Genomic DNA, 24,720 nt, shown 5'->3' with positions numbered 1-24,720 from the left:
ACAGAAACAAGAATTATGCAGTCATATATTCTTCAGTTAACTATAACAATATGTAGAAATAACATGCTATATCTCCTAACCACTGCAGACTGTTAAGACTATTGTGGTTCTATCAATATAAGTATTGATAGGATTGTATTGTACTGGATATAAAAGTGTATTGTAAGGATTAAGAGTCACCTACATTCTGTTACAGACAGTTTCCTCACACACACACACACACACACACCTGCAATGTCCTCTAGGGAGTTGGCCCTCATGTCGAGCAGCACTGTGCCATTGATGATGCAGCTGCGCAACTCAAATAAGCTGTGCAGAGAGAGTGTGGCCACATAAGGCTTACTCCACCTCTCCCCTCCATCCTCCACATCCTCCTCAAACTTCAGCCATCTACAGAGAGAGAGAGAGAATGAGAGACCTGTTAGACCTCTCAGTCATGAGCTCAGCCGCAACACTCAAGAAATCTACTACATAATTGTATGTAGAAAAGAAGAACTACATACTCAGACAGACTCTTAATACTCTGTTCGGTTCCTTCTTACATCGCAATTTATCTAACATTAATTCATGATTTTTTTTAAAAGAAAAATAAACACCATTACAAGCTGCTCTAATAGAGACTGTCTGGTCCAAACTGTGATCACTTTTGACTCCTCATTATGCTATGCTATCAGTCCTGGCTTTTACACCCCCCGCAGCCATTAACATCTGTCAGCTGTGCCGCAGTCATGCAGCTACAGCCTTTATTTAGCCTGTCTCTTTCATTCTGTCTCACACACTTTTCACACTATTGCTCATTTATTTAAGCCTACAATGATCAGCTATAACATTAAAACCACCTGACTAATATTGTGTAGGTCCCCCTTGTGCCACCAAAACAGCTCTGATCCATCGAGGCATAGACTCCACAAGACCTCTGAAGTTGCTGTGATATCTGGCACCAAGACTTTAGCAGCAGATCCTTTAAGTCCTGTAAATCCTGTAAGTTGTGAGGTGGGACTTGGATCGGACTTGTTTGTCCAGCACATCTCAAAGATGCTCATTGGATTGAGACCTGGAGATTTTTGAGACCAAGTCAGCACCTTGAACTCTTTGTCATGTTCCTCAAACCATTCCTGACCAATTCTTGCAGTGTGGCAGGGTGCATTATCCTGCTGAAAGAGGCCACTGCCATTAAGGAGTATGTGAATAACATTGCCATGAAGGGGTGTACTTGGTCTGCAACAATGTTTAGGTAGGTGGTACGTGTCAAAGTAACATCCATATGAATGCCAGAACCCAAGGTTTCCCAGCAGAACATTGCCCAGAGCATCTCACTGCCTCTGCCAGCTTGCCTCCTTCCCATAGTGCAACCTGGTGCAATCTTTGCCCCAGGTAAGCGATGCACATGCACCTGGCCATCTACATGATGTAAAGGAAAACATGATTCATCAGACTAGGCCACCTTCTTCCAGTGCTCCATGGTCCAGCTCTGATGCTCACGTGCCCATTGCAGGCGATTTCGGCGGTGAACAGGGGTCAGCATGGGCACTCTGACCGGTCTGTGGCTACACAGCCCCATACACAGCAAGTTGCAATGTACTGTGTGTTCTGACGCCTTTCTATCATAGCCAGCATTAACCCTTTCAGCAGTTTGTGCTACAGTAGCTCTTTTACAGATTGTTTCTGAGATTGTTTCTCACCAATCTCTCAATTATGTCACCATAGATTGTCAAAAACTTTACTGTAATTGTACAATACAGATACTCAGCACCAAATATATACAATATATATATATATGTAATATATGTAATGCAAGTATTAGTCTTATTAGTCATTGTATGTACAAAAGTATCCAGCTTATCAAGCTTGATAATATACAATGTATATACAGATAATACAGAATATACAATAAAGAATAAGATGCAGGAAGATTACAGGCAGTAAAACATCAGTGCAGACACAGGACTGTCTACATCTAACAGCGTAGCATAGAGTTCAGCACAGTAATGGTTGTGGGGAAGAAGCTGGCCCTGAGGCTACTGGCTCAGATGCGAAAGTTTCAGTATCTCCTCCTGGAAGGAAGGAGGTTGAACAGTTTGTGACCGGTATGGGAGGAGTCCCGGATGATGTCGCATGCTCTTCACAGACATCTGCTATGGTGAATATGGTCAATGGCTGGGAGCTGTGCATGAATGATGTGTTGGGCAGTTTTCACCACCCTTTGCAGGGCTTTTTTTTCCCAGACACCATGGACCTGCCATACCACACTTTGACAGAGTTGGTCAGGATGCTCTCAATGGTGCAGCGATAGAAACTTGTTAAGATCTCGGGAGACAGATGAACGTTCTTCAGTCTCCTCAGGAAGTAAAGACTCTGCTGTGCCTTTCTTGCCAGAATTGAAGGGTTTTGGTGCCATGACAGATCCTCAGAGACGTGGACACCCAGGAACTTGAAGCTGGAGACATGCTCTACTCCAGTCCCATTGATGTGGATGGGAGAGTGTCTGCTACTATTAGATTTCTAGAAGCCCACAATGAGCTCTTTGCTGCTAGACTTTGGATCTCCTCCTGGTAGACCAACTCACCATTGCTGCTGATGTGACCTACCACCTTGGAATCATCTGCATACTTGATGATGATGTTGGAGTTATTCAGAGGCACACAGTCATGGGTGAACAGGGATTAGAGCAGCAGACTGAGCACACAACCCCTGTGGGATGCCAATATTCAGGACGAGAATGTAGACAGCATTGCCCAAACTAACAGACTGAGGTCTACTGGTTAGGAAGTCCAGAACCCAACTGCATATGGAGGTGCTGATGCCCAGGTCATTGAGCTTGTTGATCAGTTTAGTGAGCATGACAAAGTTAAATGCAGAGCTAAAGTAAATGAACAGCATCCTTATGTATATGTTGCTTTTGTCCAGGGGGGTGGGGGCTGAATGAAGAGCAGTGGAATTGGCATCCTCTGTAGGCCTGTTTGGGTGGTAGGTAAACTGGTGGGAGTCCAGTGTAGATGGTAGGCCTGCTATGAGGTGACTCAAAACCAGTTTTGCAAAGCATTTCATTGCAATGGGGGTGAGTGCAACAGGGCAGAAGTCATGCAAGGACACCACAGTAGAATGCTTAGGCACCAGTATGATGTTTGTTGTCTTCAGGCATGTGGGGACAGTAGCCTGGGCAAGTGACAGGTTGAAGATGTCAGTAAAGACATGTGCCAGCTGTCCAGCACATGCCCTGAGCACACACCCGGTTATGCCATCAAGGACAGCGGCCTTACATGCATCCACTCTGCTCAGTGCTGAATGCACACCTATTGTAGAGAGTGAGAGGGGACGGTCAACAGTTGAAGGGTCACCATTTGTTGTGTGCTGCCTGCTGCCTTGGTCAAAGTAAGTGTAGAAGTGATTGAGCTCATCAGAGAGGAAGGCACTGCTGGTTGTGTTGTTGATTTGTGCAACATTAGGAATTGTATACTGTCATAATGTATTCATTTCAGTTCCTTAATTGCTTATTGATCTATTATTCTAAATTTGATGTATGCAGTAAGGTTGCAGAGATTATTTGTCTAATACATTCACTAGTTGCCGCTGTTGTGAAGCTGTTGATTAATTTAAGCAATGAAAAAAACAGTCAGGCAGACAGTAAGCAGATATATCAGACTAGATAAGGCCAATTCTACATTCAACTGCACAAGACTATGCTGAGAAAAGTCTTTTTTATTTTCTTTTGCTTTAATGGACTGTTAACACATTGATATCACTTTTCATGAATTGGAGAGGTGTGAACGAGACTGCCACCATCCCACTCCCACTCACTCCCAAAGGAATTCCTCAGTTATTTTTGTTATCCTAAATAAAATTTGAATTAATTCCTTGTACTCAAGCATAGTGAATTCCGTCATGAACATTGCTTTGTGAAACAGCACTTTCAGGAGCACAGGTTGCACATCAGTTTACAATCCCACTCAGCTAGTTTAGAGTCAGATCAGCAGCACATTCTAGCACAAAGAGGCTGATCCAGGTTTTTGGATGCTACTGAGGCCAGGGTTGAAATGTTCCTGTGGACGCTGCATCCTCCATCACATCATTAAGCTATAAGGAGCTGAACACTCAGTTTCAGAATCAATGACTGCAGCTGAGCCACCAGCTTGTCCACACAAGCTCATTTTAAGACTTGGTATGTCATTAAATAGTGGAACATGATACACAGATGTGTTATTTTCCATACTTGTTGTATCAAATTATTGAGGCTAGAAATTACATTTCTAGTCTGTGTAAGACTGTTAATTAAAGTGGGTTTGGATCATTGTTTGCTGCACAAATAAAACAGTTTTTGTCTTAACAATGGAAAACTAGTTGATGTTTTAACGATTGACAACTTTTAGTTTATTCTTCAACAGCTTGTGAGATCCTCCGTGTACTCCGTTTCCCAGAATCCCCCCTTGCCACAGCCAACCTGCTCAAGTCCATCAGCTTACTAATCACACTCACCTGCTCCTCATTTACTGAACACTTCTTCAGTCTTAAAAATTCTGTCAGTTTTGTTTTGTTTGTTTGTTGAGTTTTATTTGCACTTTCCCTATAGTTTTAAGCCTTTTTCCCAGTACCGATTTCCTCTGTATGATATATTTGATATATTTTGTTGATATATGCATTTCCCCTTTTTACTGACCTGGATAATTCTTTGAGTTTTTGAGCTCTGCCTGCTTATATCACATATTTTGTTTGTCTGACATTTTAGATTGCTTGCTTGAGCTGTTTTTAATAAACGCTGTTATCTGATTGAACCTGCGTTCATCTCCACCATCCTGTCAGTCTGACACAGCTTTTTACTTTCTTTACTTTTTTTACATGCTTTAATAAGCGAGTACCTGAGTAAAGTTTATAATTGGTGGTCAAAATAAAATTATCACAAAAGTTTCTTGAAACCTTTATGAATTTATTGATAATTTATTGATCACATGACTGACTTGCCAATGTGACAGACATATGATGGGTTACCTAGCTGTCTCCCTCCACTCAGCATCCTCTCCATCACGCAGACAGATTTCATCCAGCTCAGTGAAGAGGTCATGTGGAATGTGCTCTTCATCATCATCTTCAGTTCCCAGCAGAAACTGAACCCTCTGAGAGGGTGTGTCTGCAACACAGAATGTGATTTTAGCAGGCTGGCAATGTGTTACGAACAGCAGCATTTTAACTTCACTAAGCCTAGCTGTGAAAGAGCGCATCAGCAAGAGCAGCTAGTACAAACAGGCTAGCAGGGTTAAGCCCTGAATGCATAAAATACATAAAATTAAGGCTACAGTTTTGACATCCATGTTGTCTTATTTGCTTTGAACAAATGGTTTCAATTGGATTGTGTTTGATTTTTATGAACCCAAGAACATCACCACTGCTTTCTTGATCAGTGATTTTTTAATGGCTTTGGAGGAGCGACAAGTAAATAGACTAATCAAACACTGTCCAATCAAAGTACAAATAAGACAAGGAGACAAATGACAAAACCATATGTTTTTGTAGTTTAAACAAAAGTGCCAGGTAAAGGCAAGCACAGCTTTTCTGTTGACTATGCTTGTTATTTGGAAGAGACATGGCATGATTATGTACTTGAAATATATATATAAAATGATGCAACCTTAATATATACTAGTAACATTTTTAGCCCTCCCAATCAATACTGTGACCATCCATCACTTCACAGAAGTAAGACCCATTTTCAAAAGAAACAGAATTTCAGAGCAACTCTGAAATATACATTTTGAAACCTACATAATAACTAGGTCAATTACATAAACACAAATGTCTCAGTGCATGAAAATTCCCAAACTGGGCACATACAGTAATCATTAGCCAGTACTAAGCTTACAAAGCCCTTGCCCATTATTTATTCTGTTTCATTTGCAAACTGCATTATTCCTACTGTTTAACTGCCATGCTACTGACATCCTTACAGAGGAAGAGGAGTGACTCATAAACATGCAGCAGCTGGGTAAAGGAACACTGAGCACAGCGAGAAAGCTGCTTAGTATTTTGGAACCCAGACAAAAAAAATGGAGTAGTTTAGAGATGATGGGAAGAGAGGCAGACAGAGCGCTTAGAGAACAGAGAAATGAGAAGGAATGATTACCATATGCAGGTGATTCTCGTCCATCACACACTCCTGAGTCTCTCTCCCTGCTTCTCTTCCTGTGTCTATGGCCGTGATGGCGGTGGCGTCTGTGGCTTCGGCGTCCCAGAGGCACATGTACCCCGATATACAATGTTCTGTGACCTGGGTGTAAACACAGACACTGAAGTGATCAGCGCACAACACTACAGCTCAAAAAACCATCCTGACTAAAAGTGAAAATCAAAAATTGTTGAGACAGATCCATTTTAAATGTCATTTACTACAGAGGATTAAACTTCCTGTTTAATGTATCATCTCTGTTTAATACCAGTATGCCAGTTCATCCACACAATTTAATACCATTATAGAATGTAACAAAAGAAAAATATTTTAATGGTATTGACAATTTAGGTAAATAATAAATAGCATGCCTTAAATCCTTTAATCCGGATTGGAATGATTTGAGAGTCATGACATCTCCAGTTCACAAAGGTGAATGGAAACAGCTGTGCCTTCATGTGAGTCACATTCAAAAATTATATAGTCACTTTCTGTAGCACTTTAATTTAATTAGGCCTTAGGCCTTTTTAACATCTGCCACCAACAAACACACAGACACACACACACACACACACAGGCTGACACATACTTATTTCTGTTTAATCCAAATCTTTTTGGGGTATTTACATGTGTGCTTTGTATACAATTATTATAATAATTAATGGTATTCGTATTAATCACTACAGCTATGATGTTAACACACACACACATACGCACATAGCCACTGGGTTTGAGAGAGTGGTAACTAAACCTGTTATTTTGCTTTGACTCAGAGGGAGAGCATTGAGTGGGAAGGCACTAACAGTCAGTGCAGTGTTATAAATATCTTACGCTATAAAGTGAGACAGGAACACTAAGCAAAAGCCTGACCTATACTTGCAGCACTGAGCACACAAGCTAGACAACCTGACAAACAAACTAGACAACCTGCACTATCTATACTCCAAAAGGCTAGATGTTGTGTGAGAGAGAGAGAGAGAGAGAGAGAGAGAAAGAGAATATACCATAGACTATAGTCATGACACACTACTAGCAACTACAATACATAAGGCAGTTTTTACAGTAATAATTCATTAAAAAAAGAAAGAAAGAAAAAATATCTGGCTGTGTGCATACAAATACAAGCTGGAACTGCGTTTACCAAAAAAAAAAAAAAAAAAAAAAGAGGAAACAGAAATAGAAACACATCATTATTTCGGATACATGTAGGTGGCTAAGGCCAAATTTAAAAACACTAATAACATGATGGTCAATGTTTCCCCAACTTAAAATGAGATAGTATAATTGTGTTACATGTTTTATATAATAAATGTGCAAATAAAACCATTACTGTGGTTTTCTTCTCTCTCACAGAGACAGAGCAAGATGCAGAAATAGCTCGCTTGCTGACGTCAGAAATTACTGCCATCTTCTCTTCTGCCTTTTTCCTTTTCAAGAGAAATGCTCTTAACCCTGATATACCATCCATGTAACCTCCCCTTCTATTCATGTATCATGAGTAACACACACAAACACCTCTCTCTCTCTCTCTCTCTATCCAGTTATCTATCTGTCTGTCTGTCTATCTCTCTCTCTCTCTCTCTCTGTCTCTCAGACACAAGTTTATATTGGTAATGTCAGCCTGAGCTGGTGCGATGTGATCTTGAGTTCCACCCACACATGTTCTCCCTCTCTCATTCTCTCACTCACCATCACATCTCTGCACTGATGTATGTGTGAATGTGTGAGTATGTGTGTGTTTGTGCATGTGTATGTCTGATCTCATGTGGATTGCCCACATAGTGCATGAGAATTTCACTTTCCGTTATTACCTTCTAGCTCCTCTTGTTCTAAATTGGCCTTCAGCATAGAGCGAGTGCCTCCTCTGTCCACCACTGCTTCCTCATCACCTCTCTAAGAGAAAAAGAGAGAGAGAGAGAGAGAGAGAAAGAGAGAGAGAAATATAGTACAGTCAGCCATGATCCTCACTGTCAGGATATAACAGATCCTCGGGTTCATGCTGCTCTCTTTGCTCTTTCTCCCTCTGCCAGCCCCATGGCTCTCATCCAACTCTCACATTCACACAAGCAATGTGCTGCCCAGGTCACACACACCACATGACAACACACACTTCCAAGGCTTCTGCATGGGCGGTTACTATATATCATTGTGCATTTTATATGACACACTTGATACTTATTCAACATAACATGTAAACATCTTGATAATTTGATTATCTGGCCACTAGGAAAACAAAGATAAAACTCTGTTATTTGCCGGTGACCTAAATCAAGACCAATTAAAAACAATGAAATAATACAGACAAATCTTCAGGCATTAATCAGGTAATACAGTATTCCTGTGAATACACCATTCCAGATAAAATGACCATCAGAGTCAAGAGCCATGTAGAAACACAATGTTACCCTAATTACAGGTGTTCATTTATTTTTAGTCATAGTTTATTTTTAGTTGTAGTTCACAATTCTTTTAGCTCTAAAACAGTTCCTAAACGTGCAAAAACATGGGGGGTATTTAATAGACCCGATGACAAAACTACAAACAATCCTTATCTGATACTGGCAATCCACATCATAACCATGTTAATATATTTAATAGATTTCATGATAACAAGCTTTTATATACTGTATATAAGACATATGCTTTGTAGACTTGATGATATATGAATGATTGTAGAATTGCAGGATGTAGTCACATTACCTACTAAGAAAAGTAATGAAACACCACTAGATGGTAATCATGGTTCTAACAACTCTATGCTACTTGGACACAGAAAAAAATGCAATTATACAGTGCAGATGAACTGGGAACATCTGTCATCTGTAAGTAGTGCTAATTAAACAGTAGTAAATGCCCTCCCACAGTCGGCAGATATAGTCAGACAGTTCATAAGGCTTATTTTAGATGTTCACCAGGTACAACACTATGGTTACTCCAAGGTAACAGCTGTTTTAAATTGATACTGTAGCTGAATACTGGGTAACACTTTACAGTAATAGTACATGAATAATCATGCACTAATACCTGAATTAATACTTACTTAAACATGAACTAATGATGAGTTAAGGCATATACTAATCACGAACTAATGAGTTAACCTTAACTACGACGTGAGCCTTATGAATTCATGCATGAATAATGACCACCTTTAGTACATGTTAGTACATGTTTGATAGTTAATTAAATAATTAACGGGTGAACTAAATCAACCATGCTCTATAAGAAAGAATATGAATTAAACATGTATAATTTCAAATTGTTTATACAATTTGCCATATGCAGTTGCGTACACAAACATCATTGGATGGCGCTGGATTACTTTAATAATTTACAGTGATCCAAGACGCACTAATAATAAACACCAGTAATTTCATCTCAACCCATTTTGCATCATTCTCCATCCATTTCTCTTCAAATCCCACTGTAGTACCAGTACATACTCTGGGTGGTTAGGGCCCGATGCACTGCTCTTTTGTCCACAAATGTGAAATAAACACAGTAACATGTATTCATTTAGCAGACGCTATTATCTATTAACATTTAAAACCAGTGTTCTATAAGATTATTTTCTGGTGTTTTAGTCCGAAAATGATGGAGAATGACGCAAAATGGGTTGAGATGAAATTACTGGTATTTATTATTATCATTCGTCTTTCTACGTTCGTTAAGGAGGATCAAAGCAAATTACGATAGTAATCCAGCGACATCCAGTGATGTTTGTGTACGCAGCTGCATATGGCAAATTATATAAACAATTTGAAATTATGCACATTTAATTCATATTCTTTCTTACAGAGCATGGTTGATTTAGTTTACCCTACATGTTAATTAATACTTCAACACACATGTACTAACATGTACTTAAGGTGGCCATTATTCACGCATGAATTCATAAGACTCCTGTCACAGTTAAGGTTAGCTCTTCAGTAGTTCATGATTAGTACATGCATTAACTCATCATTAGTTCATGTTTGAGTAAGTATTAATTCAGGTATTAGTGCATTATTATTCATGTACTGTTATTGTAAAGTGTTACCGAATACTGTATATACTCCCCCAGATTAGTATTAGTAAAATTCGGACAATAAATTAACCTACAAATCCCTACGTAACTTTGCATTCAAAGGACAAAGGAACCCTAATCTCTAATTATTTCCACTGTAAGATGCTCCACAGAAATACCATACTCGCATACACTTATCATTTCCTCTCTCTTTAAGCTAACATCTTTCTGTTTACTTACTGATAAAGATAATTATACATTCAAATCCGTTTTGACCTTTTACATTCTCTTTCAGTAGTCTATTCAAATGAATGCTCTCTGTAATATCCAAAGACTGTTTCCATGGTTACTCATGTGGTCAGTCTCTTTAAGCAGAATGTAATCAGATAGTCTCCTATCCTTGAAACCTTTCACTCTTTCCCAGCCTTGTGATTCATTATTTCACTATTTTGAAGTTCATACTTCATCATCAAGACTATGAGGTAACCTAGACAGGACAATACATGGTTTGCAGCGTCACAACGACCCAAGACAATAACCCTCCCCACCAGCAGAGGTCAGTGTGCCCAGAATTCTAGTCAGCTGCTCATTTCCTGTTTTGTAAGTACTTTGGGGAGCTATATATGCAGCACAGAATGAGGCACAAGGATGGTTCACAGTGATATAATCTGGGCCACTATTAGTTAGAGATACACAAATTAAATTGAATTAAATCTTGCTGGCAATAATTTAATGGATAGTTTTATTTGTTAATACATTTATAGTATCTCCAATATGTAAAGGGCAATTATATAAGTGTGACTTTCAGTGCTCTTAGTATTTTACTATACTGTTGCATGACTATTCTGTTTGCACATCCCATTTCAAATACTAGTGACACATCGTGATTAGATACATAGCAGTAGTCAGGAACAAGTTAAATGCCCGCTAAAACAGCTAATTAAATTGAAATTATTTGAAATTATTTTATTTAATGCAGTTATAGGTGATGGCAGTGAGGTTTTGGTAGCAAAAGAAGTGAATGATAACTGGCAGAATGAGTGATAAATGATGGTAGTTTGTGAAAAGAAAGCCATGCAATGTCTATAGTCAGCATTAACCAATTATGTAGATATACACCGATCAGCCATAACATTATGACCACCTGCCTAATATTGTGTTGGTCCCCCTTTTCCTGCCAAAACAGCCCTGACTCATCGAGGCATGGACTCCACTAGATCCCTGAAGGTGTGCTGTGGTATCTGGCACAAAGACATTAACAGCAGATCCTTTAAGTCCTGTAAGTTGTGAGGTGGGGCCTCCATGGATTGGACTTGATGGCCAGCACACCCCACAGATGTTCGACTCGATTGAGATTTGGGCAATTCGGAGGCCAAGTCAACACCTTGAGCTCTTTGTCATGTTCCTTGAACAATTCCTGAACAATTTTTACAGTGTGGCAGGGCGCATTATCCTGCTGAAAGAGGTCACTTCTATTAGGGAATACCGTTGCCATGAAGGGGTATACCTGGTCTGCAACAATGTTTAGGTAGGTGGTATATGTCAATATAGCATCCACATGAATGCCAGGACCCAAAGTTTCCCAGCAGAACATTGCCCAGAGCATCACACTGCCTCCGTCGGATTGCCTTCTTCCCATAGTGCATCCTGGTGCCATCTCTTCCCCAGGTAAACGATGCACACGCACCCGGCCTTCCACATGATGTAAAAGAAAATGTGATTTATCGGACCAGGCCACCTTCTTCCATTGCTCCGTGGTCCAGCTCTGATGCTCACCTGTCCATTGTAGGCACTTTTGGCAGTGGACAGAGGTCAGCATGGGCACTCTGACAGGTCTGTGGCTACACAGCCCCATACACAGCAAGCTGCGATGCACTGTGTGTTCTGACACCTTTCTATCATAGCCAGCTTTAACTTTTCAGCAATTTGTGCTACAATAGCTCTTCAATAGCTCTGGTCCTGTCGCTAGTTCACCGGTTGTCCTTCCCTGGACCACTTTTGGTAGGTACTAACCATTGCATACCGGGAACACCCCACAAGGCCTGCCGTTTTAAAGATGCTCTGACCCAGTCATCTAGCCATCACAATTTGGCCATTGTCAAAGTCTCTCTAATCCTTAAGCTTGCCCATTTTTCCTGTTTCCAACACATCAACTTCGAGAACCAACTGGTCACTTGCTGCCTAACATATCTCAACCCTTGACAGGTGCTATTGTAACGAGATAATCAATATTATTCACGTCACTTGTCAGTGGTCACAATGTTATGTCTGATCGGTGTATTCTGCCATATCACAAAATTTTAACCCTCATGTCCCCTCAATTCTGTTCAATTCAATTTAATTCATTTTTGGTAACCATTTCATCCTGCTCAATGTCGAGGTGGATTTACACTAGGTGCAAGGTGGGAGAATTCATCCACAATGGATTGATGACAGTCTATCGCAGTTAATTCTACAGTTCAATTTTATTTTATGTGCTTTTAACAAACCAGTTTTACAGAAATCCAGATGCAGATTTAGATCCCTAATGAGTGATAGTGGCAAGAAAAAACTCACTGAGACAACATGAGGAAGAAACATTAAGAGGAACCAGAAGGGCAATCCATCTTTTTCTGGGTGACATAAGATAGTGGAAGATCACCACACCTGTTACAAATATTAGCCACTTTAGAAAGTTGGCAGCACTGTGTCAAATTGAATATTACAATCAATCAAGGATTAAGACTTTTCTTGGTTACCCTAGAGATAGACACTGTCCTCAGAAAGCCTCGTTATCATGCAAATCTGGCACTCATGAGCACTCATGAGCAATATTTAAACATCATTTTCCTCCTGGCTGATCCCCTGTGGAGCCTTCTGAAACTGAAACACAAGTACACACATTTACGCATTTAGTGCTGAGTATACAAAAAAGCAGAGCAGCCCATTAAAACAGACCTCTAGAGGTAAAGATTATCCTAAATGTAATTTAAGAGGCTAATGCCAGTACTCCCAAAGTAGCAGTGTGTCCACCAGCAACCACACAATACAGGTGCTGACTCACATCCTGCCATGATGTACCCACGCCTCCTTCACACAGCCTTCTCTCATCCTGTCCAATAATTTCATACTGCATTTTCAGGCCTCCTTTCCTTCGTATTAAGGTCTTCAGTATCAGGATCTTCATATAATTTACTGTAAATCATGATGTCTATCTAATATTTTTTTAAAAATGGTTTTATCCATATTTCTTAAGATCTAAATTTTATAATTCATCTTTTCAGGGATAGGACTACTTTCTCAGTGGAGAGAACACCAATTTCAATTTCTAAGAAAGAATGTTACCAGCCCAGTTGCTAAGATCTGATTGTATATAACCTTAATTTCCTCTGCTTTTTGAAACTGTAGCAGAAGTTTAAATTTATCCAAGCATATTCTATTCACAGTGTTACTTCTTCAGTGTGTCATGTGCAATAAAAGGATTAAAAACCAGATAATGATAAATGATATGATAATGATAAATGGCCAATTTAATCAACTTCCTTAGTTTACTTTCTTTACTTTAATTTTTTCTCTAATGACACACACACACACACACACACACACACACACACACACACACACACCCACACACACTGAACAACATGCAATTCACACTGCAGAGAAAACACACCTTATGTTATATATGTATATCTTTCCCATATACACTACATGGCCAAAAGTATGTGGACACCTGACCATCATAGCTATATGCGGGCCCATTTGCAGCACACAATTGTCAAAAATGCCTGTATGCTGTAGTATTAAGATTTTCCCTTCACTGGAACTTGTGACGGTTCCCCTGTGCACAAAGCAAGGTCCATAAGGGCATAGTTTACAAAGTTGGACTGGAAGAACTTAAGTGGCCTGCACAGAGCCCTGACCTCAACCCCACTGAACACTTTTGAGATGAATTGGAATGATGACTGCCTGCCAGGCCTTCTCACCCTATATCAGTGCCTGACCTTACTAATGCTCTTGTGACTGAATGAGCACAAATCCACACATTCACACTCCAAAATCTAGTGGAAAGCCTTCACAGAAGAGTGGAGGTTATTATAACAGCACAGTGGAACTAAATCTATAATGGGCTGTTCAACAAGCATATATGGCTGTGATTGGTCAAGTGTCCACATATGTTTTTCAATATAGTGCATTTCTCACCATACGTTTCCAAGCTTCTACACACACAAACACACACACATATCAGGCATTCTATCATTATTGCTTTCTTTTGCATTGCTTTTTGCTCATTGTGTGTGTATAGAGAATGTGTCTCTTTACTAAAGTAAAATAGTAGTTTTAGTGTTTTTCCCTTCTATTTCTCCTAATTTTTCTATTTTTTCATTGTAATCAACTACTTGTGTTAGTCCTGTAACAGTGGCCTTGATACAGCACTGTGGAGTTACATTAACTTTACTGTACTTTCTGTAACACATAACCATTCCAACACGTGGAAAAGGATACTGCATACTTAGAGGATGAGATGCCAACAGTCAGACACATCCAACATACACACACACACACACACACAGAGGCTTTCATTCAGCCATATGGCTTTTGCATGCCATAAAAAACTGAATGACATTTAATCTGTATGAGAGCTAATCCTTTTATTCCTCCTTCCCGTGTGCTTACGTACTGCCAATGCCACAAGAAGTGTCCTTTTTCTATGACATTCTGCATACACTCCCACTGTGTAATCCTTTCAACTACAGCCAGTGAGTGGTCTCCTGCAGACACATGGCACTGCACACACACAGAGATATACAAATACACACGAGTACATAAACATCTTAGCGAACACACACTCTCATTATAGAGAAGACATCATTTCAGTTCACGAAGGCATCAGTTATGATAGGATGCTTTATATGTTGTAGAATGAAGAGAGAGAAAAAGAGAGAGAGAATTAAATGGAGGACAGTATGAGAGAGCAATAAGTGTTATCCTGCAGTGAGGGTGAGATGGATGAAGCTACTGGAAATCGTGACACAGTTTCAGCCCACTCTGTAACAGCTAGGCATAAAATATACACATGCCACACAATAATGTATGTTGGTTTTACCATGTTTGTAAGCACCTTTCAATGGCCTAATGTAGCTAATTAATGCTACAGCTATACATACCTAACCACAGTCTACCTAACCATAATCTTAACCTCAGTAACCAGAAGGAAATATTCAGACTCTTACTTTTTTGAAAAGGCTGTAAAAACAAGTATATTAATTAAGGATATTAACAGGTTTTACCTTGTGGAAACATTTGGCTGGTACCTATTTTTTTTAAAAAATACTGAGGTTAAGGTTAGGATTAGATTAAGGTGCATCCATAGCATTAATTAGCTGCATTAATAATTAGTCATTGGAAGGTCCTCGCAAGGACAGTAAGACAGTGTGTGTGTGTGTGTGTGTGTTTAAATTGTTTGTAGGTGAGGACAACGCTGACACTATTTCAGCCTATAAATAGTTCTGTGCTCGCAATGCCGACACCACTGTCCTGAAATCAATACTGAGATAATGTATGAACAGAACAAATACTGATGGTCTAAAATAAAACACTGTCAGTCAAATCAATCATTGAACAAAACAGACCTTCCCATAAATCAAATGCCTTTGCATTTTGCATTTTGCGTATATATAAATGAAATCGTTCCATGATTTAGGACCAGGTGTTAAATTTATTAACAGCATTCTAAATGTGATTTCCTCAAGTAATAAATGTTCCTACATCAACATCCCTTTGTTGATCCTGGAACAGCATTCATTGTAACCCATCAGTCACGTCTGTTGTCATCAGTGGGTGCTTACTACTACTCCCACTCCTGAGGTGCTTCTCTCCACAACAGCTGTTGTGTAGCTCTCCAATTCACTTCATAAAATTAATAAAATTGCTTGTTTGTTGGCAATATGGAAACATTGAACATAATTAGCTATAGTCGACCATTTAATCCCAATCATACAGACTCATTCAGAGCACTAACAGACCAACACCTATACTCAGTAATCTACAAAACAGCTGTGCAAATTAGCACAGCAAATAAGTCCAGTACTTTACAAACCAACACCTAGAGTGAATACTTTACAGACCAACACAAATACTCAATGCTTTAACAGACCAGCACCTACAATCATTATAGACCAACACCTAAAATCATTATAGACCAACACCTAAAATTATTAAAGACCAACATCTATACTCAATATGATACAGACCAACACCAACCGTGCTCAACAGACCAACCAGTAATTCAGTACTTAGCAGAATAACACTTACACTCTGTACTCTAGAAACAGCCCAATACCTACAGTCAATCCTGAACAGACCACCAATAAATGAGAACATCCACTCTCAGTACTCTACAAATCAACATCTATATACAGTACTTTAGAGATCAACCCCAACATTAGGTACTCTACAAACAAGCACTACACTCAGCATGCTATAGGCAAACATTTAAACTCAATACTCTACAGACCAATCAGTTAATTTAGTACTTTAGAGACCAGCACCTACATACAGTATTCTACAGACCAACACCTATATTCAGTACTATACTGATGAGCATCTACACTCACTACTCTACAAACAAATATCTACACTCAGTACTCAACAGAACAACACCCATACTACGGACCAAATCTTAAAAAAGGTTATGTCAAAAATAATTAATCATTAACATAGTCTTCTTACTCATTTGCATCAATTAGAATAAACCAGAATTAGAATTAAACAAATGAACCCTCAATGTTTTACTGAATGAACTAGAAGCACTTCTCATAAGTGTTGTAGACGCTGTGTTTGCTGATTGTCTTTTATGTGAGGTTGAAATCAATTCAGACTCATTTGGAGACCAACCTCAACACTCAGTTCTATGCAAACTAACAAAGTACTATACAGATCAATCAATCAGTCCAGTACTTTACAGACCATATATTTTTTCAGACTTTATAGACCAACCAATAAATCCAGTAGTTTACAGACCTACAATCAGTACACTACAGACCAACCAAGAACATACAGTATATATTCAGTGCTTTACAGACCAATGCCTACACATGGTACTCTACAGACCAATAAATCCAATACTTTACAGGCTGAACGAAATCAGTTCAAAGCTACAACTTTTATACCGTTATGTTACAGACAAAACTACTGAGCTTAATGATATCAGTGCCACATCTAGGAGAATGCAATCGTTGTCTAAATTTTGAAAATAGGTCAGTTTGACATTTCATGAAATGGTGAAATTTGAATTGATTTACCCAAATTAGTTCAAGCTTCATGCATTTACACAATCAGTTTATAAGCCTTGGGGCTATTAAAAGATTGAACTATGTATGGGAAGGAGGGGTTAAGAGAATTAAAGCTCAGACTTCACAACTGCTTTGATGCACCCACAGACAAAGCCTCTTAAACAGTGACTGTTGGGTAAAAGCATACAGCTTATGGGAAAACAGCTTTGTGTTAGTGAATCTCCATGTGCTATTACAGTCTGCTCTCTGTGCAGTGCAGTGCTCCGTATGACCAGTGCAATGCAGCACAAAGAGGCTGCAACAAGACGCTGCTGCTGAATATCACACAAGGCTACTCTAGGTCACTACTAAATGGCATTCATAGAGCTGACCTGAAGGAACAAATTTTTCTCAACATGAGAAAATGACCTTAAGTCAAGTACTGAACCATGTTAGCAAAAGTAAAATGTCAGACAAATACAAAAAATTACAGCCAGCTCTGGGTTCAAGTGCAGTAGTGTCAGCATACCTGTGATTGGAGCTTGCTGTAGAGGTCCAAACTCATGACTGCCAAGCAGACAGTCAGTCAGAACAGACAGTTGTGTAAGCGTAGGTATGTGCAACACCTAACTGCAACACCTGAGCTGGAGTGCCTTCACACTGTCTGGCACACTGTCTTATCGAAGATATTAATCTACTGTGCTCATTCTCTCTCTCTCTCTCTCTCTCTCTCACTCACTCACTCACTCACTCACTCACTCTCTTTCTCACTCTCTTGACCTAGTAGAGTCTGGGGCTTTAAACAGGTAACCACCTACATTCTGCCACATTCAGTTCTGCTCTCCTCCTTCCCAAGGACACTTTGGGAGTTTCTGCTCACAACCAGTCAGAGAATCATCCGAAATCTACCCCTGCCTCTCCCCTCTCTCAGTCTTTTATATTACAGTTCTCTATTAAGGCAAAGAGCAAAGCACTCTCAACTCTGTGCAATCCATGCCATACAGCCATCAGCACTATTAGCTCAGAATAGCTGCAGTGTGCAGGTCAGGTGAACAGGTGAAGTATCTGTAATATAGACACTGAGACACAGAGAGGCTCACTGCATTGCTTCACAGCTCGCTTTATAGTGTAGATATGTTGGACATAGAGGGCAACATTAGCATGAGAGAGTATTCTAAGCAAATCATTCAAAAGACATATCCACCTAGTAAGTTATGATGTATGGTGGCCTATAAGGGCAAAACAAAAACGGAACAGCAAATCAGAAACACAACAACATTTACTCAACAGAAAGGCTTGATTCTTATTGAACATTACTTGTTTGCTGCAGATCGGACATGACTATGAATATGAATATGACTATCGAAAGGAAGAGAACTGCACTTTTTCAGTCTGTTATCTGGTTAGCCTAGGAAGAACAATTTAAATAAGTAATAACATAAGTAAAGTTACTTATGTTATTATAGTGAAGAGTAATTATTTCTTCTGAATACCATGGCTTGCTTTAGGTGGGTTTTCAGAGTTCCCATACTCAAATTAATGCTCCACAAACTTAACGGTATATTTAAAATATCATCATATTATTTCATATGAATAAATAAGCATGAATAAAACCATCAGTAGTTTCATTTAGGTTCATACTACATCTTACTGTAAACATCCTCTTGCTCTCCATTTTCCATGGTTTCTCTCAGATTGACACACACTGTAACCAATCAGCAACGAGTATGTGATTTTCAATAAGGACCTACTTTTTCTGTTTTGAGTTAATGTTGATGTGTTCCTGTATTTTGCTGTTGTGTTTTCACATTTGTTGTGGTGGTTTTGGTTTTGCCATTGTCATTTTCTGATTTCCAACGGCTTTTTTGGTTCGTTTAGGTGTTTTACACTTATGTGCCACCATAATGATGAGAAGAACTTATAGCAGTAAAATATGCTGAAGCCAGAGTAACTTTGCTGAGCTCTAGCTCTTCTAAAGGCCTGCTAACATGAACAGCTGTATGAACACACTGACAATGGACTCAGAGTGTGTCTAGAAGCAAGGGTCTTTGTGACCTCCTGAAGGAAAGAGTTACTGTAGCAGTTTCAGTGTTGCCAGGTTCCTGAGGCTACTTAGCATTCTGTATTATATTCGGACTCATTGTTACTGCAAACTGGAATATTGGCTGCTTCACTGACAGTTGAGGAACAGCTTTATTATTCACGCTGTGTCATGTTTCAAGGACTGAATTAAAAATGAATCACCATCTCTCTCCTCTTGCATCCCCATACACATCAGACATATCACAACTGGCTATGTGAAAAACATGGTGTGGCCCTAATTTTACTACAGCCTGACAGTAGGACATGCAGAGATGTCAACTTTACCAAACAGCATTAATAAAGACTATGCAGCTATGCTATGCAGAGTGAGACGAACACTGAACAGTCACTGTCTTAAGAAAGACAGTTTTACCCAGCTAGTCTCTAAACTCTAAAAAGGAGAAACGATTTTAACTCAAACACTTTCTAAACAGTAAAATGTTTCTGATTTCATGAGAATTTAGCAGGAAGTATATTGACAGAGCACTATTAACCCCTTTAACTCCTCTTCTACACATAACCATTTCTGTAGGTTGAAAGTTTCATGCCGAGCCAGCCCTCTCAAGAGAAGCTTATTCCACATGCCCTGGAATCAAGCAGCGAGACTTTCACTCAGTCTCTGAAAAGATGCAGTAACTCTACAGATCTGTGCCTCTCAGTATCTTAACCTAGTTTGCTCCACAGCGCCATCCGTCTTTTCAGTTTGGAGAGGCTCCAGACAGCTGGAGGCATTAACTCCAGTCTCTATTCAGACCGAATCAAGATGGCCACTTACATCTACTGTACCCAAGTGCACTATCATTATACACTGATTATTTTTTACACTGCTTAGGGTTAGTCTTGGTTTAGAATTTATAATATCTCTAAGGACTATATTAATTTGTATTTGTCTAAAGAATAAATGAGCATTTCTGAATTAGTATATGCAGAAAAATGTTCTATTAGCTCATCTCCTTGGATGTACATATCCTACATGTTTTTATCCTTTAAAAAATGAAAAAAGATATACTTACACCATGACTAGAGAACCTGCCAATAATGTGCAACAGTTATCACAAAAATAAGTAAATATACCAAGTAGTAATTGGGGAAAATCTTTCAGTGCTTTAGTGCTTTAGCAGGAGATGAAAAGAAAATATGAAATTCAGCGAAATTAAATAAACCAGTCAACTCACCACACTTCTTCCTCGGGAAGGTGTTATTACCTGCAAAAGCAAAAATTCTCTGTTAGACTCAAACAATGTAATTTCCGCCTCTCATAATAAGCTCATTTTACCTGTACTTGGTAAGGTACAGCATGTTTATGTGTTTGTTTTCTGTTACTTAGTGTAACAGTAACAGAACAGTGCTCAGTGTTTAGAACTGTAAAAAGGGCTTTTTAAATTAAATGAAAACTGACATTTTCTCACAGTAGGTTTATTTTGTGTATAGATCCTTACATTCTGTGTACAAAAAAAGCAGATACAGAAACATATTAATACATAATTTACTGGTAACTCGTTCACATTTGTTTAACAAGTGACTATATCACCAAGGGTTTTAGCCTGTGTAAGTTCATGTAAGTTTATCTTATTATATCTATATGTTTGCCATATAACCACTGAAAATTCTTATACTGAAAGATTTCACTTCTTTATGTAGAATAGTGAAAACTGCTGTACTTGGAGTGGTTATTACGTTATTACTTATTACAAATGGTTATTACGTATAACTTAGATGGCAAATATTTAGGATTTCACAGTAAATTAACTTGTAATTGTTGATATACTGTGTACATACTGTATAATTCATGTGTATTACAAAATAACTGCAATACACAGAGAAGTGCATTCTCTTCTGTATATAAGTACAAGACTACAGTATAAACTGTACCTGAAGCATCAGTATGGACAGTATCTTATTCTGTATGAGGTAATTGATAAAGTCAACTGATTAGCTAACTTTCAATCATCATCAGTAACCTCTTTATCCTGGTCAGGATCATGGCTGGATCTCAGGAATGCTGGGAGAATACACCCTAGATGGGAGGCTGATTGAAACCAGAGAACCCAAAGGAAACCCACAAATACACAGGGAGAATAATTTCAGAATTGCCACACAGGCAATAAGAAGAACCGAGGACCATGGAGCTGAGGCAGCAATGCTACCTGCTGCAACACCTGCTGATTATAGGAGCTAAATATGACCTTGTCATGACCTTGTCATATTTAGCTCCTTGTCATATCTAAAAATTCATACTTCTCAGGTTCTTATAAAAAATATCATCATATTCAATAACTTCTCATATATGAAAATGAAGAAAGTGCACTGAAAGTGAAGTTAAATTTTTAATGAACATTATACAATAATATTATTTAATAATTAATATATTATTATACTCTTCTTTACCTTTTTGAGTAATAATAAATCATTACTGTTTATACTCTTGTCCTCAGTATTGTAGTATTTTAAAACCAAAGCACATTAGCCATAGTGAAACAATGTCATGTTACTTTGCAAGAGTTGGATTCATAATTCCAACTAAAGGATTAATATGTCAGAGCAAGCCTGCGTTAAGCACCAGATCAGAGCAATCTGACCCCTCATACCAGCGAGTTCACGATAGGTGCAGCAGAAGGCTGTTTTTAGGGTCACATAAAAGCTGCTTTTCGGTCAACTGTTCAGGGATAATGAAGAGAAATCTGCTCGGAAGTGATTAATTGTAGGAGTTTGTGCTTAAATATCATAAAAAAGATATTCATACATGCATTTGGTATTTTCATAAGCTGGTATTCTTCATCCACCCCTGCAAAAACACGCTCTAGCACTCAGCACTCAGGTTGACTGAGTGGGAGCAAATTGTGGCTTAATAGAGAGACTCTCGCCCACAAGCCACATTGCTAAGGCCCAGCTCGAGCCTTACAGAATGGATTATAACTCTGTACAAATGGTTTGGGAGGTAAACATGCACATTAATAGCTAAATTTGGAACCAAGGGGCCCATTTCAATCTTATGAGGGTATTCAAGGCTCTAATGAATTATTCAGTACAGACTTAATTATTGGGTTAAGTGGGATGAACAATAAAGCATCAGGTTATGATTAAATACAGAGTATGTTTCATGTAGTCAATGATCACTTTCTCAATGTTTAGTTCCTGAGTAACTCTGAAAATAGGTTACGAGACTCTGGTAACTGATGGTCTGGTAAATTGTCTAATAATGAATCTCCAACGTCACTATGCTAGAATGTCTTTGCCCATTACACTGTCTTACCAGAGAAGAACGAACATCCCCAGATTCTAGTATGCAGTCAGCAAAACGTCAGGTCTCACAGACATTCTAAAAACATATTTTGTAAGTCATATTTTGGGAGAACACACTAGTGAGAAGCATTTTCACCTCACAGCTGTAGAGTCCCTAGTTCGATAATGAGCTTGGGTTACTGTCTGTGTGGAGTTTTACATGTTCTTCCCATGTCTGCATGGGTTTCCTCTGGGTTCTCTGGTTTCCTTCCACCTCCCAAAACCATGCCAGCAGGTGGACTGGTGGATCTAAAATACCCTAGGGTTAGAGCGGCATTCCATGTGGGGTGTATGGAAGGTCCCGCCTTATGTCCAGTGTTCCTGGTACCCTGACCAGGATAAGCATGACCCTGACCAAGTGGATGCTAAAGATGAATGAATGAATGAATGAATGTAAAGAGCACTATTCACCTTTCCAAACCCACATCTAAACACCTTCAGAAAGCAATCAACTACTAAATGGAAATTCTTTGTCCCAGACAGCTCTGATAGGTTATCCTTCTGATTTTTAAAGACTTTCAGCTCACAGCTATGGTAATATTCTTCAGCCTCTCATTTTCTACTATTGCATTCTATACTTCTTTCTTTCTTATTCCAGTTGAAATGTCTCCCATCCTTACTAAAACGTCAAACAATGCCATCACATACTGAGATGAAAATGATAAAGACATACCAAATTCTACTTCAATGCTATCAAGACTACCCTTCTGGCTAGCCAATGTGTAATAAAGAAAAGCTTCATACAAGGATGTATGCTCTGCACAGAAAGTCACTGAGACCATGATACCTCCCAGTGGGACATATCATGCAACAGAGTTGCGTGTTGGGACCCAAAACACCCTGGGCACTGGGAGAAGGTACATCAGTATCAAAACACTGACTGCTAAATTGCTAAATCCACCACAACCCTGACCTGGATAAAGCAGTTACTGAAGATGAATGAATGACTATTAAATTTCAATCTAAACCCAAACAGTCTACAACATAAACATTTACACTATTGAAGAATGCACAAATGACCACGGAAACTTAATTCTTTCATTGTTATGCTAGATTGTACCATGTCCCATTTCTGTACTCTATAGTACAACTTGCAATTGGAATCTTGTCTGGAATAAATTATAAAGTCTAATGTTTAGCTGTGTTACGATATCCATTTATTTATCATTTGCATTTATCGGAATAGTTGGGCGCAGCTGATGAAAGTGTTGAATAAAATTAAGAATTAATTATTAAATTATTAAGAATTATTAACATTTTATTCATGATGCTTAAAGACTCAGCTCTTCCATCACAGTAATATGCCTTGCTGATATGGTATTTGGTCATCTAATGCAGCTTACCTATATCTTATACAGAAATGTGTTAAATCTACAGGACCTTCAGATTCAAGTATCTGTCAAAATGTCCACTGTATATATTTTCAAATGAAAGCATCTGACAGTTCTCACATCCCAAGTGATTTATAACTATAAATAGCCTGAAATAAGAGTATGGCAGTAGAAGGCAATAGGGTTGCTTAAGGCATCAGTGTTGCGTGAAGTTCCTCTGCTTCTGCTCTTGAGGTGTAAATCAACTTCCCTGCGTCCTCTGAGTCTGCGACACTTGCGGCAATGCGCGCTGATGCTTTTCCCATAGGATATTTTATATTCAGCAGCTAATATAACAGCACCATTGCCTGTTGTAATAGGCGAATCCTAGGAATGAATCCTCTCAGCATTCGTGCATATCGTGTATGCCTTTAACGAGCGTTTAGACGCAGTGCACAGAGCCGCAGCATCCAGTCACGTTTCACCAGACAGCCTGTGATCAGACGCACAGCCGATTGCTGTGTAACTGTAAATGCGCACATTGCTTATGGCGTTGAAGAGATCCCACATTTCTCCTGCTATCTGATGATAGAAATGAATTTGCATCAGGCTGCGAATGCGCAGCGGTCTGCATAG

General features: G+C 39.0%; 1 protein-coding gene across 3 annotated transcripts in view; it reads right to left on the bottom strand.

Annotated features, from left to right (window-relative positions):
* Window positions 1-24,720, bottom strand: part of slc4a10b (solute carrier family 4 member 10b) — a 47,731-nt gene that overhangs the window by 22,696 nt on the left and 315 nt on the right. For all 3 annotated transcript variants that reach the window (XR_008301795.1, XR_004578238.2, XM_053234320.1), the window contains exons 2-6: window positions 20,668-20,697; window positions 7,966-8,047; window positions 6,113-6,256; window positions 4,984-5,122; window positions 230-390 (exon numbers count right to left, since the gene is read on the bottom strand). Coding sequence is in view for 1 of the 3 variants with exons in the window: in XM_053234320.1 (XP_053090295.1) it covers window positions 230-390; window positions 4,984-5,122; window positions 6,113-6,256; window positions 7,966-8,047; window positions 20,668-20,697 (556 nt within the window). In the remaining 2 variants the exon portion in view is untranslated. The remainder of the gene's footprint in view (window positions 1-229; window positions 391-4,983; window positions 5,123-6,112; window positions 6,257-7,965; window positions 8,048-20,667; window positions 20,698-24,720) is intronic.

Source organism: Pangasianodon hypophthalmus, chromosome 5 (assembly GCF_027358585.1).
Source record: "Pangasianodon hypophthalmus isolate fPanHyp1 chromosome 5, fPanHyp1.pri, whole genome shotgun sequence".
In the NCBI taxonomy this organism is placed as follows: domain Eukaryota; kingdom Metazoa; phylum Chordata; class Actinopteri; order Siluriformes; family Pangasiidae; genus Pangasianodon; species Pangasianodon hypophthalmus.
The sequence above is the reverse complement of the archived record's forward strand: the minus strand, read 5'-3'. Positions and strand labels throughout refer to the sequence as shown.